The 16,604-nt window shown below is 41.3% G+C and overlaps 1 protein-coding gene across 1 annotated transcript in view; it reads right to left on the reverse strand.

Moving 5' to 3' along the window:
• The window catches only part of ADSS1 (adenylosuccinate synthase 1), a 334,095-nt gene that overhangs the window by 54,784 nt on the left and 262,707 nt on the right, over positions 1-16,604 (reverse strand). The window contains exons 9-10 of the mRNA XM_085626248.1: positions 12,756-12,910; positions 6,532-6,656 (exon numbers count right to left, since the gene is read on the reverse strand). Coding sequence (XP_085482374.1) covers positions 6,532-6,656; positions 12,756-12,910 — 280 coding nt within the window. The remainder of the gene's footprint in view (positions 1-6,531; positions 6,657-12,755; positions 12,911-16,604) is intronic.

Consider the following 16,604-nt stretch of genomic DNA (forward strand, 5'->3'; position numbering starts at 1 on the left):
TTCTCTGAAACTAAACTTTGCACAACAATATCACAATGCCCAGAACAACATAGACAAGGTCTTGTTCCTCACCATGTACAAATATCTTCACTATTTTCATCTACGGGGTGACAGGGCTATCTACATATCAACATCACTAATCTATGCGTACATCGTAAGGCTACTTTCCATTATAAAAGGTGAGCATCTAATAGATTAGTAGAGGAGGTACTTCTGCTGAGACAGAGGGTCCTTGCATGCTGAGAAATCACCACGCAGCGATCTGACATCTCATGAGGGGTGTCCAGTTCATGACCAAGGCGGGGTCCTTCACTCCATCCCATCAAGTAATGGGGTTGGATCGTCCCGTGGGGGGATTCTTGGCTTTACACCTACATACAATCTGAATACACTTAGAGTAGTATCTGCATCGTAGGAGTACGCCTGATTACTGCCTTGTTGTATATGCCTGCATATATACATTGTTTCAGCACCATGGTAGATCTCTACCTACTATTTACGCTTTTGGTGCTTGTAATCACGTTTATCTGCTTCTGTCTCCTAATCATTGCAGCACACATATTTTATACAAGAATAACATTGGTTCAATAAATATTATTGAAAATGTCCCACTGTGCATTCTCTGTATATTTCTCTGAGAACAAGTGAGCATGAGTGACTGAGCGAAAGGTTCTGTCTTGTTTCCACGGTCCCTGAGGGGACAGGGTTGTCATGTTCAGTGGTTGCTAGAAACCATTTACTCCCTGTTAGGTTAGGGGGGCTTAGGGTGGCACTGTGAGATCTATAGGTCAACAGATCCTGCGGGGTGTCTCAAATCAGTCTTGACACCTAGCCCTTAGTTTATGATGTCCGAACAATGCGCAGGTCCTACAGATTGGTAGGAACTACACGACAAGGGCAGATCGAATGTCCTGTACTTTAGCTGGATCTGTCATAACTCCATTCTCAGAAAAACATTATCCAAAGAAAGATATTTCCTTCTGGGCGAGAGCACATTTCTCTCTATGGAGAGTGAGACCACTGTCCAACAGTCGTTTGCATTTTGCTCTCAGTCTATTGAGCTGCTCTTCAAGCGTGGGAGTGTGCACAAGAATGTTATTGCTGACATTAATGCCAACTCCTCTCTGATTGTGTCCTGAAACACTTCAGCTGCACTGGACACCCCGAAACTGAGGTGCTTGTATCTCCTCACACCCACATGGGTGGAAAACGTTGTAATAGCTCTGGAATCTGGAGCAAGCAGCAGCTGATGATACCCAGCTCGGAGGCCCATTTTGGAGAACCATCTCGAACCACTTACTTCTGCCACAATATCCTCGACCGTGGGCATCAGATGCCTTTCACGCCGGATGGCCATGTTGAGTAAGGGCATGTCCATGCAAATCTGGACCTCTTCAGGCTGCTAGGGTTTCGGAACCAAAAGTATCGGAGACACCCAAGGGGTCGAGTCTTCCAATCTTTCGATAATGTCCACCTGTTCCAGTTTCCGGAGTTCACCCTCCACCATTGGACGGAGATAGAATGCCATGGATGATGCCTCACAGAGTGGTTGAATCATATCATCTATGTTATGGTGCATCAAAAATCTCTCAGATATCTAATGCCCTCAAACAACTGTGTGATTTTGTCCACACTCACAAATGCAACCTCAATGCAAAAGGAACTAAATGGAGACGCTCTGCCATACGACAGCTCAGCAGCATTCCAGAGTCTCGTTAGGTAACGTATACTTTGGCACGTGTTGAGTGGTCCTCATGAGTGATCTCAGTTGTGAAGACATCCATTAGTGGGAGGGGGATTAATGAGCCAAAGGCAAAACCTGGGTTGAGGTGGGGTGCAGAACGGGTTGTTGTGGGAGAGTCCTTAGAACAGACCACACCAATATGTTATTTGAGATGCCTTTGTCAATGAGGGCCAGGATTTGATGGCCCTTGAAGAGAACTGTGCATTTTGGAATACATCTCCTATGGTACCCTATGGGTTGCATAGCATGTATGACATGCTCCGTGCCATCCAAGTCATCATCATCCATGTCCTCTTCATCATCTGGGAGCCTTAGGGTCTCCATGACATTCACCGACTTGTGTTTTAGTACCTTTCTGAGATGCGGAGGAGCGGCATACCTTAGCAAAGTAATTGAGTTTAGTGCAAAGTAATTGAGTTTATTGCATGCCAAGCATCTTTTCCCTCGTGCAGGGCAGGTTCCCTGATATGGATATGGCCCACTGCACCAGTGACACAGCTTGGGAGCTGCACCTGGCTTGGAGTAAGCTTACTTCATTTTGGCACCCAGTGCTGCTACCGCGTTGGCAGGCTCAGTTTTTACCTGTTGTTGTAAAGCTGCCTCCATGTGAACGGCACGCACTAGAATTCTTTAGATTGCCCAATCATGAGCATATTGGCCATGGACAATACCGGGACCTGGAGGATGTTCTCCCTTAGCTTGGCAGAGAGACAGCCCTGTATGACTGGGCCCTGATCTCAACATCAACGTCTGGTAGTGTTCATGTGCTGGCCAGATCTTTCAGGTGAACACAAAGTGTCGACAAATTCTTTGGGCTGCTGCTTGTCGTAACAGGAACCTTTCATAATCAGAATTTGCAAGCGGCTGGAAGTAAACTGTTAGTGCCTGTTTCAAAGTATTGTAAGTGAAAGGTGGGTCAGCTTCCACCACTGACTTCCACAGTTTGTGAATAGTGGCACCCCCCAAATATAGGCGCATGATACACCTTCTAACATTCTCAAAAGACTCCGCAACAAAGTACGTTTCCATCTTCCATCTCGCCTCCTGTGAAGACAGAGGGCCATCCACCACAACCAACTCAAGGGTGGGTACAGATGCAATGAGTGTCTAGGTCAGGGCGACAAATGCAAAAAGAACAATTGATGGACAGAATGCAGAACAATGTCATACGTTCAGCCCATTACAAAGATATGGGCCTAAATCCATTGTTGTTTTGCTTACCATGCCATTCCAGTTTGGACCCAGCCAAATGCAAATCAGTCTTGACTCTGCGCCCAATGCGAACAGTCAAGCCCGAACTGCCAGGCCAGGTCCTCCCTGGACTGGAAACAAGCATCCTAGGACCGGTGTCGGGCTTTCAGCCCTCATCAGCCAGGATAGCTTGACTCCAGTGGCATGGAGAGCAATGGATCCACGTCTGAGCATACTCGTCCTACTCGGGGTGGTGAAGAGTGATGCCCTGAAACCGATCACTACAACGATTGCGTTGTTCCCACGCGTACCATTTTATGGCAAGTCATTTCAACGACTTGCTGTAGGGGGCGCGCTCTTGTTGGATTTACAATCCAACACCTTCCCTGCTGTTGCACAAACAGAAGTAGGAATAGTTAATAATACTATTCCTAAATCCACCGCGCCCCCTACAGCAAGTTGTTGAAATAACTTGTGATGTAATGGTTTGCATTGAAACAACGCGGTCGTTACAACGTTGTAATGGAATATGTGAAAAGCGCATTCGTTGTAAAGAGTCCTAGTCATAAGGGGACACAAGAAGAGGTCCAGGCCAGAGACGCCCTCACTTCTGGGCAGCATGCAGTGTCAGCTAGAACACGGGTTTCCCATGCAGGAGACACCTGCAGCTCAGAAAAACAGCAGAGCAACACGCTCATCATGATCCCAGAGGTCAGCAAAATGGCAACGCCATTGTAGGACCGCCGGCCGAAGAAACAGACCCAGCTCCCCAGGTAGCAAGGCAGGATAAAGGCCTGTGTCAGCATGCCAAGTAGCAGCAGCAATCAGCTGACAAGTAATGAGCCACGGGCGATGCAGCTGGGAGCTACTGGAGACACTCCCCGGCCATAAAGCAGGAGATGCGAGGCAGCCGTCTCGTGGTAAGGACAACGGGGGCCAAGGACAGGGCAGCGAAAATTGGAGGAAATGGTGTGGCCCCTCATTGCCAATTGATACATTGCTCAATTGGCTGATACACGGCCCTTTGCCGGCTCACAGAGAGTGGTAATAAATGCATGACAACGTTATTACTTTTGGCTCAGTGCAAAGTCAGGTCAAGGTTTAAATGCAGATCAATATTGCTTGAGAATGCACATAGCTTCTAAAAGTCTAGATACATAATCAATACAGTATTGATAGAAACTATAATGAGAGCTTTACAGGAAGCAACAGTGGCACAAGCTACTGAAATGGAAACTATTTATAAAAAATAGATGGTTGTGAGGTTAACATATCCAGGTATGTTGTACAGCTAGAGGTGTTTAAGTAGAAATGAATAAAAAAAAATCAGGCCCAAAATCAGAACCTTCTGGTTGAAAAGGACATTTAAAAGGTTATAGGTTTAGAACGGAGGTATTAGAGAACCTGCCTACAAAGTGAACATCTGAATTTCCGGGGTTCCAAGGGGAATACAGCAAGAGACACCCTTGAGTAAATTTGTCAGTGATCTATTATGTGAAGCATTATTGACAGGGGAAGAATAGCATACAATAATAATTGCAAGAGCCTATTGTGTCTGTAGATGAAATCTGAGCCAGGAGTAGAAGGTAGTTAATACAATAGGGCTACCCAATAATCCTCCAGGATAGTCCCCCAGACAAGAAGGTCCTGAAGAAATAATTCACATTCAATTTGTTAAACTTTTCAAATTGATCTAGGTGGTAGGCATCAAATGAATCCAACCACTAACAATCTTGAAATAACTCCAGCAGATGAATTAGTATAATAATGATGTCTGGAGATGGAAACTAACTTTAGGAGGCTATCTTCATCCATGACAGAGCATTTTTGCACCAAAGTAGGAATCTTTTAAGGGGGAAAATATCTGTTGACGTGGCAATCAGTGTAGGCTGTGCAACCACAGCAAATGTGACAGAAGCCTGGCTGCCTGTGTAAGAGAGTACGTTCTGTTTGTAAAAGTCAAACCTTTCGGGGAAAGCATGATTAAACCTAGTTCTACAACATGGAGGTAATTAATGATATCAGTGGTTCAGATGGAAAATATTTTTTGATGAAAATAGAGCATGGTCATCTGTTCACTTGAAAACAAGTTAATAATGATAACAGGGATTGGGTTGCATGAGCCAAGAATTAGAAGGCACTGGGGTTGCAGTATTCAATAATTAGAAGGCATTGGTGGAAAGGGTCTCTTACCTACATTATCATTCTTACTTAAATTATCTTTCTTTCACTCCTCCATTATTTCTCTCTTTTCCTATGTTAGATGTCCAAAGAATTGAGATCTGATCGTGTATGTATGCTCTACTATCCAATAAAAAGGATTTTTGGATGAGTAAAGGAATAAAAGTACTGTTGATGTAGCATTTAGGGGATCTTGAATGTCTCTTATGCTATATAAATTTGGAGTAGACTTTGGTTGAAGGTATATAATACATTAATTCCTGCTAGGACTATGCTGACTTTTTACCATGACTGTGTTTTTACATGCCAGTTTTTCTGCACAGGAAGAACAATTATTTTAGTAGCCAGTGTTGGCTATGCTCTTCAAAACTCTAATGTGAATTTGATTTCAGAGTGCTATGAATTAAAGTGTGTGTAAAAACTTAACAGTGTTTTGAGTACTGATCTCCCTATGCCATTACAAAGCATTGTCTTGGGTAACTAGAGAAACATGTCCTACAAAGCAATAAAAGATAAATGTAGTTTTTTTTGTTATTTGCTCTTGTTATTGATCAATTAAAGGCAAACTCAGAAGATTCTGGGAAATTATCTTTCGCATATCAGTAAAATAGTATATGTCATAATCACAAGTTTGGCAGGTGCAAGGCAACATCAGTAAACACATTTCTAAAGACGAACATGCTATATAGGCCTGTTCTCTGCTACAATTATAAATCTTTATCTAAAGTGAGAATTAAACGATGAAGAGCTCAGCAAACCCCTTGATGTATGCTTTTGTGAGTTATTTTATTGGTACCAAGAGGTACTATACCATCCTTCACTTCTAGTTACATTTGAGGTGGATTATCTTGTAATTGTATTATAGGCATTCATCAATGATAAAATGTTTTAATTTTACAATTTTTAAAACTATTTTACCTTCACTCTCTATATATCTTAGTATTGAAGACCAATACATTTCTCCTTACCTCTGCCCTTTCCTGTGTTTTCTACAAATGTTTGCTTTTTAATTTTACATTTTGTTTTATTTTTATGACATAATTATAATTAATTATACCTGTTTTATTTTCAATAAAATCTTCCAAACATAAAATAACTGCATAGATCTTTTGCCCTACTTGGCACTTGGTAGTACATGTACGATTTATAAATTCCCATGAAAATTCCAAGAAAATACATCTAAAAATGTGTTCTTAAAGTTCCAACTTTCTCAAGACTTGTACTCTCCCAAAAGGGCATGATGGTACCAAGATTTAAATAAGAGATATGCCTTATTTTTCACAGATTTATTATGATAGAGATTCTCTATCACCAAAATTTCTTATATTGTGGCACATCTCCCTGGACAGTTTTATTGATTGCAGATTGTTGGAGACATTTCTTATATTTTTCTAGGACAAAAATGTGTTGCTTACGCAGTAAATCCATTGACCATATGAGCATATCTCAGTATGACAAGATCTAACCAACCACACCGTCTCTTCCTGCCTGTTGTTACTCCCCATTCATGGCCTCGACTCTGCAAGAGTGTTCCAATTTCCTGCAACAAGATAAATAAAAACTCATTTACAAATTCAGCATTTGTCCATTCTTAAACATGCACAGCCCAAATATGGTTTTAACTGGTTGCAAATAACCCCTAAAAGGGGTATTTTCCACACAAAAATGACAGATTCAATATTTCTGTGGTTTGCCTTAAATATGTATTTTATAAGTTGACACATTATTTATGTTGTTTACATTTTTCTCTTAGATGTATTTATGAGGTAGGGAAGATGTACTGAACTGCTACGGTACAATAAAATACAATAAAGCATAGTGAACAACGATTTATTTTCATTGATGCCTATATCAAAGTCCCTAAAGCTATTCTTTTTTGTCATCAGCCTCAAATGGATTATGTGTGGGTAAATGTGAGCCCTACAAACTAAATAAAACTTGAGAAAAAGCAAGAATTTCACCAACCTCTCAGTGGTCTTCAAATTCACCAGTTTGGATAAATAATAAATAGAAATGTACATTCAGTACAGCTGGGAACATAATGCAAAGCCTAGATTTAGTAATCATTTTGTTTACATTATTTTATTTATTAAATCACAAAGAGGATAGCTTCTCAAAAATTAACAGAAATAGTAATGTCATGCTAAAAAACATTTGTTAGATGGGCTATCCTTTTCATATTAGTTCTATCGGCCACTACCTAAGTGCATCCCTTAAATAGGCCATATACCACGCGTTCTTCATCACATGGATCCAATCCTCATCCCCCCTCCCTTTATGATTAAATTAACATTCTTCAAATTAAATCTTAAGCCCGCTCCCCCTCGACACCTTCTACAGACAGCTCATCTGCTTCCACAATATGTTCATCTAAGACCTCTATATACTCTTAGCAAATGGAGAAAGTTGAGTATCTAGGTACAACTGAAAAAAATTAACAGTACCTCAAAACAATCATTGAATCATTGGTCCTCAATGGGAAATGGGACATCATCATAAAGATTGAGAAGACCGCTGATCAATTGGACTACACACTGAGAATGGGACAGAGGAAAATAGGAAGTTCTTATTGCTTAAGAACTTCTTATTTCTTCTGCCCCTTTCTCAGTGTGTTGTCCAGTTGATCAGTGGTCATCTCTGCCTTTATGATGATATCCCATTTCCCATTCAGGATCAACGATGTTGCCATGTGCGTCTCATCAAAGACTACATAGATTCAGAAGTCACTCAGGTCTCTATTCACTACTGTCCTACTTACTGTATGTTACCTATTTGCCCACTATATAGTCTACACTCAGCCTACACTCTTACCTTGTGACTTGGCTACATAACACATTCTCAACATCAGCCCTAGAAAACCCAACATGCTAACTCTAAGAGGAAGATTTATAAATTTTTAGCGCAATGCAGTGCAGCAACCAAAGTTGGTACACTAAGAGGAGAAAGCAATGCAGGGACATATTTATTAAAAGTGGCCACCTGCTGATCATTGCCATGCGCTAGTGCACAAACAGGCTGCCTAAAACCACATACACACTTTGCACCATGGTGCAGGGGGGTTTGTGTGATGTTTAACATAGGATTTTTCCTTGGAGCATACACTTCAAGTACAAAATCTTGTGTTTAGGCACATTTTAAAACATTCCACAAACAGTGCACTCATGTAAAATGTGAAATGTTTGGAGAAATTAAAAAATGTCTCCAAGTTAGTTCCTGATTAAAAAAGGTGATATTTTTACACACATTCCAGTCCGCCAGACTTTAGATTGTAATCTTCAAAGTGAATTACAGGTAAGCATTCCTCAATGATCTCATATAAAAGGATAATAAGTATACTCTCTTTGTTATTAATATCAGCAGCACTCTGATAGGAAGAGGATTCCCTAAATGTTTCAGCGGCTGGAGTAATACCGATTAGAGGGTGCTTCATTTAATCTTTTTTACTCATTTGTATTTGAGGTTCCAGGACAACCATATTTACAAATCACCTACATGATTTTAAATGACAGCCATGGGCTCTGCAATTTGACCAGGACGTGGGTAGCCATGACTAGATTCTAGACATTCACATAAGAGGTAGTTTGTAGGATGAAAATCTAACAAACAAAAAAGAAGATTCTAATTATCAATAATGGAGTAAACTCTTCTTACTTTGTTAACTGGGCATCATTTTTTGAAGCATACACTAAACTAATCCAAATTCATAAGAACCATTGTTGGAAGGTGGTTTATTAATAGGTGCAGGTATGTACCTACAACTAGTAATAACACCACAATTACAAATAAGGTCAAGTCAAGTTCTCAATAAACAAATCCTTGCTCAACCCTTGGTAGCTTGGCTGTGAGCAGACAGGCTTAACTTAGGAGACAGGTGTGTAAAGCATTTAAAAACACCAATTCATTAACTAAGTAAGACACAACATTATAAAAATTCAAGCCCAATTTATGAAAATAGGAAATATTTTTATGATTTAAGTGACATCAAAACAACAAATACACAATGTAGAGAACTGTTGAGATGAATTTTTAAAGATTAAAAGTAAAACTAGTGCTTAAGGCGAATAGAGCTCAAATGGTTAAAAAAAGGTCTTGCTGGGCCGGGAGTCTGTCAAGAGTTCAGGCCACCTGCGATGTAACACTGTAACACTTCAAGAAGTGTTTCCTTATGCAGGAAAGTTGTCCGCAGCACCAGCCAAGGTTTCAGAAACTCTGGTTTGCATCTTGGGGTCTGGGACTACAACTCCCACAATGTTGCTGATCAATCCACGTAAAATCCAGGTGAAGCTTGTCAGCTGGAGTTGTCCTCATTGTTGCTGTCGCAGATAGCCCTTCCATTAGTTGCGGACCAGGGAGTCCACTTGTTTTTCTTTAACCCCTTGCGTGCGCACGACGTCTCCCGGCCGTCGTGCATTACGGTGGGCGTGTGCGCACGACGGCCGGGAGACGTCGTGTTCCCGAACGCCGTTTATTTCTCCCGCACAGCGGGAGAAATAAACCCGCACGCAAGGGGTTAAGACAGGCAAAGTCCTTTTGTTGTGAAGCCTTGTGAGTGCAGCAGGTGTCCGTCCTTATGAATGCAGTCCTCTCTTGTGTAGTCCAAGGGTCCGGCAGGCAGTCCTTTTTGTCCAGATGCTTCTTTTGGGTATTTGAAGGGTCCACAACACCAGTCCAAGTTTCCAGAATCTCTGAGTTGCTCCTTGGGAAGTTGAGACTATAAGACCCACAGTGCACCTGGCCAAATCCTTAAAAGTCCACTGAATGCTGTCTTCTTGGTGGAGATGTTGCAGGTGGAGCTCTTTTAACCTGTTGCATTCAGGGGGTTCACTCCTCATACTTTTAGAGTCAGGGAAAGTCCTTATTTTGCTAAGCCCAAAGTGTGCAGCAGGTGCAGTCCTTCAGAGGGAAATCCTTTAAGTGCAGATCAGGGTTCCAGCAGGGCAGTCTTGTTTCTTTCAGGCAGCGATCTGAGTTGATGGGCAGCTCTCTCACATTTAGCCATGCTTCTGGGGTGACTTCCTCCAAAGTGTGACATATTTTTGTCCCAGAAAGCACTCTTTGTCAAAATCCAAAATGCAGAAAATCTCTCCTGGAGCTTAAGGTCTGGCTAACCCGACCTACTTGTGTGGCTAGCTTTCCTTAGCACTCCCCTTCCAGACCCTCTGCTAATTTAGTTACTGGTGCTCCCATCTGACTGGGGGTACAGGAAATGGAGGTGGGCATGGATCCTGTCCTAAGTGTCATTCCCTTTTCAAAGACCAGTTTCGCTACTAAGCCTCCATCCTGTCCTGTGCTTGGCTGCAGCAGTACTCCTTCCACCAGATGTCTCATTTGTCTCAATGCAGGCCATTTCACTCTCCATCAAAGCAGTTTGGCTCACCCTGCCAAAGGCTGACCAAGCAGGAGAGGCTGCTAGAAGGCTGAATTTTGGCACGACAGAAAAGCAAGTTCTATAAATTCCTAGATGATCATAGTTATAGTAAATTTAACCGTGGCGAGTTGTGGGATTTATTCTAACTATTATTTAGACACTTTAGATTATCTTTTTAGCTCACTCCTGTCAATAGTAAGACTTTAATAAAATGTAATAAACCCTTCCCTTGTTAGCCGATAGAGCTAATGTTCTACAATGGGAACAACTACATCGGCAGTTTTTCCCTCACCAGGGCCTACACATCTTTTATAATGTCCCTTTGTATAATTACAAGACAACCTACCTCTGGGGCACATATGGGAGATGTTAGGGGTGACTTATATATAACAATAAGGCAGTTTAAGACTATGGAAGTACCTTTAATTCCATTTGAGTATAATTTTGATTTAAAAGCAGCCTGCAAAGCAGGGCTGACTTTTAAAATGACAGCCAGCCACACAGCAGTGCACACTTAAGGACATTAAATCTGCTGGGCCTCTAAATCTACATGACCTACCATATACTAGGGACTTACATGTAGGTTGTCAGTACCAATTGTAATGATACCTAATTACCATATACAGTTAACAGAGAGCACAGGCCTGGGTCTGGTTAGCACAGCCCAGGGCACAGTCAGAAAACCAGCATCTAGTAGTCAAAATGAGGGCCAACGGGGGGGGGGGGGGGGGCACTGCAAAAAGCCCTGGTTTCTCACAACCATGGTGGCCATTTTGATTTTGGGCCACACAAAATTGCTAGCACCTGGCTTATTTTTTGTCAACTGAGGTCACTCAGAAACAACTTACATTTTGTTTCGTTTCTGATTCAGGTAAAAGTCGTCTACCAGAGCCTACTTCTAGAAGGCAGCGTTTTACAGTCAAAAGAGTCCTAAGAGAGAAGTCCCTATAATTCTTGATGAAAAGAGAACATTAACAAATTCAAACCCCTTTTAGTCTGTCTAAAAATGTCCCAAATATCATTAACACATTAAAACATACCTTTGCATAGAAACAAAGGATTTGAGGAGCAACAAGTTGCCTACGAATACCCAAGTGGTTGTTGGTCAGGGCCTTTGGGATGTAGTACAGTAAAATTAATGGTATGAGGCTGAAGATCTTGATTATTTGGGGTAATTTAAAAAACGATTACCAAAGGACATGAATACTTGCAATAAACATGTACTGCAAGACTCCTGTAATTGGTATCTATTTGGGTGTAGATAGATTTCTTAAATGTACATTACTACAAAGACATATTAATTACACTAAATTGCCACAGAATGAACCAGTGCTTTTGTCTATTGAATGTGTTAATTGTGTAGTGCCATAGAACCAGTTGTTTTCCTTTTCTGACAGCACCTACTAAAACCTAGTTAAAATGACTTTGATCAGCCTGGAAGCATCTCTACCCATTCAGGGTCTCATTTATGTGTTTTTGCCGTAGGGCAGCACAGCAGTCCTTCCTAGTGCGCTGCCCTACAGCAAAAGAAAATGGCAGGAATGCTCTGTATCTATGAGATATGGTACATTCCTGTCCTTTTCCCCTGTGTGGGCACACAATAGGCTGCTTTGCACTAAGACAGGCACCTTTGCACCATGGTGCAAGGGTACCTGCGTTGAGGGGATGATTGTTTTTGTGCAGGAAGGTTTCCCTTACTGCACAAAAACAATCACAGAGATGTTTTCCTCTTTCTGTGTGTGCTGCAGAATGCAGCACATATAGAAAAAGGGAAAAACAAGGAGAAATAAAGCTATTTCTCCTAGTTGTGCCTCCCATACACCTCCCATGAGGAAGCGTATGTTTTTGGCGATGCCTCAGATTTACGATTTCTCGTAAATCTGGGGCAGTGTCAAAATACCATGGATATTGCTGGGAACGACCTCAGCAACACTCATTGCACGCCCCTTTAACGCAGAAAACTGTGTTAAAGGGGACAATATTTATGAGGCAGTGTTAAGCCAAAACAAGTGGCTTAGAGCTGCCTCATAAATATGGAGCAGGCTCCTGCGCCACAGAACGTCACAACAAGTGACGTTCCGATGGCGCAAGGGTCCTCATAAATGAGGCCCTCAGTATCTGCTAAACTGCATCATCCCTTAAGCTTTTGACTCTAGAGACACTGCTGAGGTTAGAGGACAATGTTTTATGTTTTTTTGATAGCAAAACCACAGTTGCAAGTAATAACATATTTAATGAACACTATATACCCTTGTTACATGAAAGACTTACATTTATTTGCTCTGTGGGAAAAGCACCAATGCCAACTCTAGTAGTGTAAGCCTTTACTACACCGTAGACTTGGCCAATATTCTGTGGAGGTATACCAAGACCAGTGCACACACCACCCACAGTACAGTTTGATGATGTCACAAATGGGTAAGTACCTGAAAAAGATGAATTAAAATGATTTAGCATGAAGGAAAACTATTATCATGTAGTAGCATGAATGCCTAATTTTGCATATGTATATTACATTTTCAACAGATTAAAAATGTCTAAATAATACTTTTGTGTATTTAAATGATTCAGCATGTAGATCCTTGTGCCAGACATACTCGCCTCCCTAAATTGAGGGGCTTATTTATGAGCTTGTGATGCAATGCAGATCAGAAGGTCACCTTGCTGCACTGTATGACAGGGAAAGGGCAGGAATGCACTGTATCTAAGGCAACATGGTGCATTCCTTTCCTTTTCCTTGGCTGGCACCCCTTTAGCAGCCCAGCGCCAATGCAGGCACCCACAATGGTGCACTGGTGCCTGTGTTTTATGCAGCATTGTTTTAGCGTAGGAAGGTGTTCCTTCCTCCACCAAAACAATCCTCAGAAGCATAATCCTCTTTTGATGTGTGCTGCAGAATGCAGCGCACACATATTAAATGAGGAGAAATTGAGATATTTCTCCTTGTTATGCCACCCCTGAGAAGGTGTAAGATTTTGGAGCATCCCCAGGTTTACAAGCTCTTATAAATCTGGGGATGGCTCAAAATCCATGAGAGTTATGTGGGACCACCCACACAACTTCCCAGTGCAGAGTAATGGAATGCAGTGATTTGTGCTGAGTTCTGTTACTCCAGATTTTTCAAGCCACTCAGGCCACGCAAATTGGCTTTTCATGGCTTCAAAAATCTGACTTAGAGGTTTGCATCATGCATGTACCACGTGGCGTGGTGCAACCGTGATGCAACCATCTCATAAATAAGCCCCTTTGTTTATTGTTCATTTGCTGTCCAAGAATTGTAGTCAAGAAGAACTTAAGCATACATACAATTGTTTTTTACACAATCAAAATACATACAAGTTGCGGTCCTCTTTAATTGCCCTAAAGTAAATCCATGGGCTCCATTTGAGCTTCATTTCTCAGAAATGAATTTCTATTTGTTGTTTAACTTGCCTTATAGGAATAACACCACAAATCAAAGTGTCCAATCTGGTTCAGAAGGATTTTTCAGGAGTGATTCTACTCTGCTCAGTGTAACCTCATTGGTGAGAAATGCTAATGGTTGCCTACCTTCTTCTGAAATAATCTGATATCTTGTGGGTCTAAAGATGGATAATGAGGAGGTTGCAAGAGAAGGAAGAGCTGCAGGGGTAAGCTGAAGGGACGGATGTGAGAACAAACAAACATAAATTTGTGGTGCCAGCACTGAAGAGGACAGACAGAGATCTCTAAATACAACAGTTTATTCAGGCATACTCACTGCTAATAGGCACAACATAATTTTAATTGTGTTCTTTGGGGGATGGAGGGAAAGCTGTGCACCCTGAATATTCATCCCAGAATATCGAGGACAAAATATCAAAATCAATATTGTTAGGTAAATTAGTCTAGATTTTCTTTACCTGGGATTCTGAGTTAGGAATAGTAAATCTATACTTCCCTATATGCACTTACATTTCAAAAATTTCTCCTGCGATATTCTGTTCTTGATATTCTTATACACAATATTCTGGGGGTCAATATTCAGTAGCACGACTGGAAGAAAGGAAAGAAGCCCTATTTCCGGAAATCACGAAATGAAGATCCTTTTTCACACAACAATCTGCTCTGACTGGAACATTTTACATGCTAGAAGGCTTTTGACATTTCCTTGCCGAAAGGCAAATTTGGTCACTGACACACAATTTTTAGAGCAGAAAGACACTTTTCTAATTTTAGCAGGAGCCTATAATCATACAATCCTAAATGGGAGGCGGGGCATGTGTGACTCACGGAGAAGGACCTTCTCTTATCTTTATTATCTATGTCTTTTCATCGATCTGGATTCAAAACTTGTGTCCAGGGTGGCAGTACTATGTCATGATCTAGAAAATGGTCTGGACCATGTGACCTTTAGGTGGGCACACAATGCCAACTTGATGTTGAGGGTGATTGTGGAGTTGTTGGAATCCTCGACATGATATAGAACTTGGAACCAGGGAATGGAATGTGCTCCTTTGACGGAGAGGGAGTTGAAGCTGGGAAACTGGAGGAGTAAGCTGGAGGTACTTGATAAAGAATAAACATACTTTTACTCTACATATGTCTATGTGGATCTCTTCATAACTGGCAACAACTTAAACATGAGGTCTGTGCATGGGACAGACGTGAAGTGCCTTCACCCCTGGACAAGGAATTGTAAGGATTTCGTTTATTCCTCTACGAACCGATCTACACATGAAACTCATGGCGCCCAGTGCTGCAATTGATCTTTAAAGAAGCATCTTCTGTCTGTACTCAATGGCGGATTTGCCCTTTTTGACAGTGAGTTCATTGATGCTTTTAATGTGTATTCTAGGCAACATGCTGTATTATTATGAAAGTAACAACACGCTTATTGTAACAAGCAGTAGGTTTCATGCTGGATTTGACTTTAGGTGCGTATGGTTAGTTTAGCACTTCTGAGACTTGCTTTTTGGGCTGCTGAGATTGTTTCACTAAAATTGCTAAATGTCTGCTACCTTACACGTGCAACTGTTGCTGCGTGTTTATTTTCAAGTACCAGTTTCGCACTCATTACTTGTTTACCTGATCATCTTGTGGGTGCTTCGTCTGCCTCAAGGATCTCAGGTGACACTGCGTCTAATAATGCTTGACTTCTCCTTCTCCCCTACCTGGTGGATTACGAGTGACACAGCATCCAGTTGTGCCTAAGTTTGTCTCCTCATCTGCTGAGTGACATAGTATTTGTTGCTTGGGAGGAAACCAAGCTCTAATTCGCTCCAACATACACGTCAGATTACTTTTTGGCGGCCATTTTGTTTGTTTGGGACGTCTTCTATAGATTTCAATAGCGTGCATGGTGAATAAAATGATGGTGTATAGAAAAATATTCTAAATCTTAAGGGAACAATTTAATTTTACCAGAATTAAAGATTTAACGTACTGAGGAAATAAAGGATCCACTTAATGAGCTTTTCACTATGACTACAACCGAAAAAACAACTACCAGGAGGAAACTGGGGAATGTTACTGATTACAAGTTGAACTTTTCTTCCGAGCTAGATTTTCACAAAGCTAAAGCAGTTTGTTATGGTAGTTTGTCTTAATAATTTATTGTGTTGATTAGTTATTTTAGTTGTTTTTTTTGCGCTCCTTGAATTTAATATTATATTCCTTTGCAGGTATTTTACTGTGTTGCATTCCATTGCCTTATATATTCTTTGGAGATAGGAATTCATGTATAAGAGAAGTGTGAGGGGTGTACCACTACATTATTGTGGCAGATGAGGGTTTAGCTCCGCCGCCTACATTCCTCGCTACTCCTGGGGATCCATCAATACCATCGAAACAGTGTAGGAAGTTGTTAATTACTTACATGTTGGCAATTGGTGCCAACAAATATGGGCGCTTGAGGAAACAGGCAAATTTACTCCACCATTTTGGTGTTGAAGGGCAACAGTTATACAAAGATCTCTTTGGGCATGGAGGATGGTCAACCCAGCAATGTATACAAAATGACCATGCAAATGTTAGATGTACACTTGGTAGTGAAAATGAATTTTGTATTGGAGAGACACACATTTTTCTCTCATGTGCAAAGAGTGGATGAAGATATTGCATCCTATGGGGCTGCCTAGAGGGGTCTTTGACTAAATGTTT

Source organism: Triturus cristatus, chromosome 9 (assembly GCF_964204655.1).
Source record: "Triturus cristatus chromosome 9, aTriCri1.1, whole genome shotgun sequence".
Classification (NCBI taxonomy): domain Eukaryota; kingdom Metazoa; phylum Chordata; class Amphibia; order Caudata; family Salamandridae; genus Triturus; species Triturus cristatus.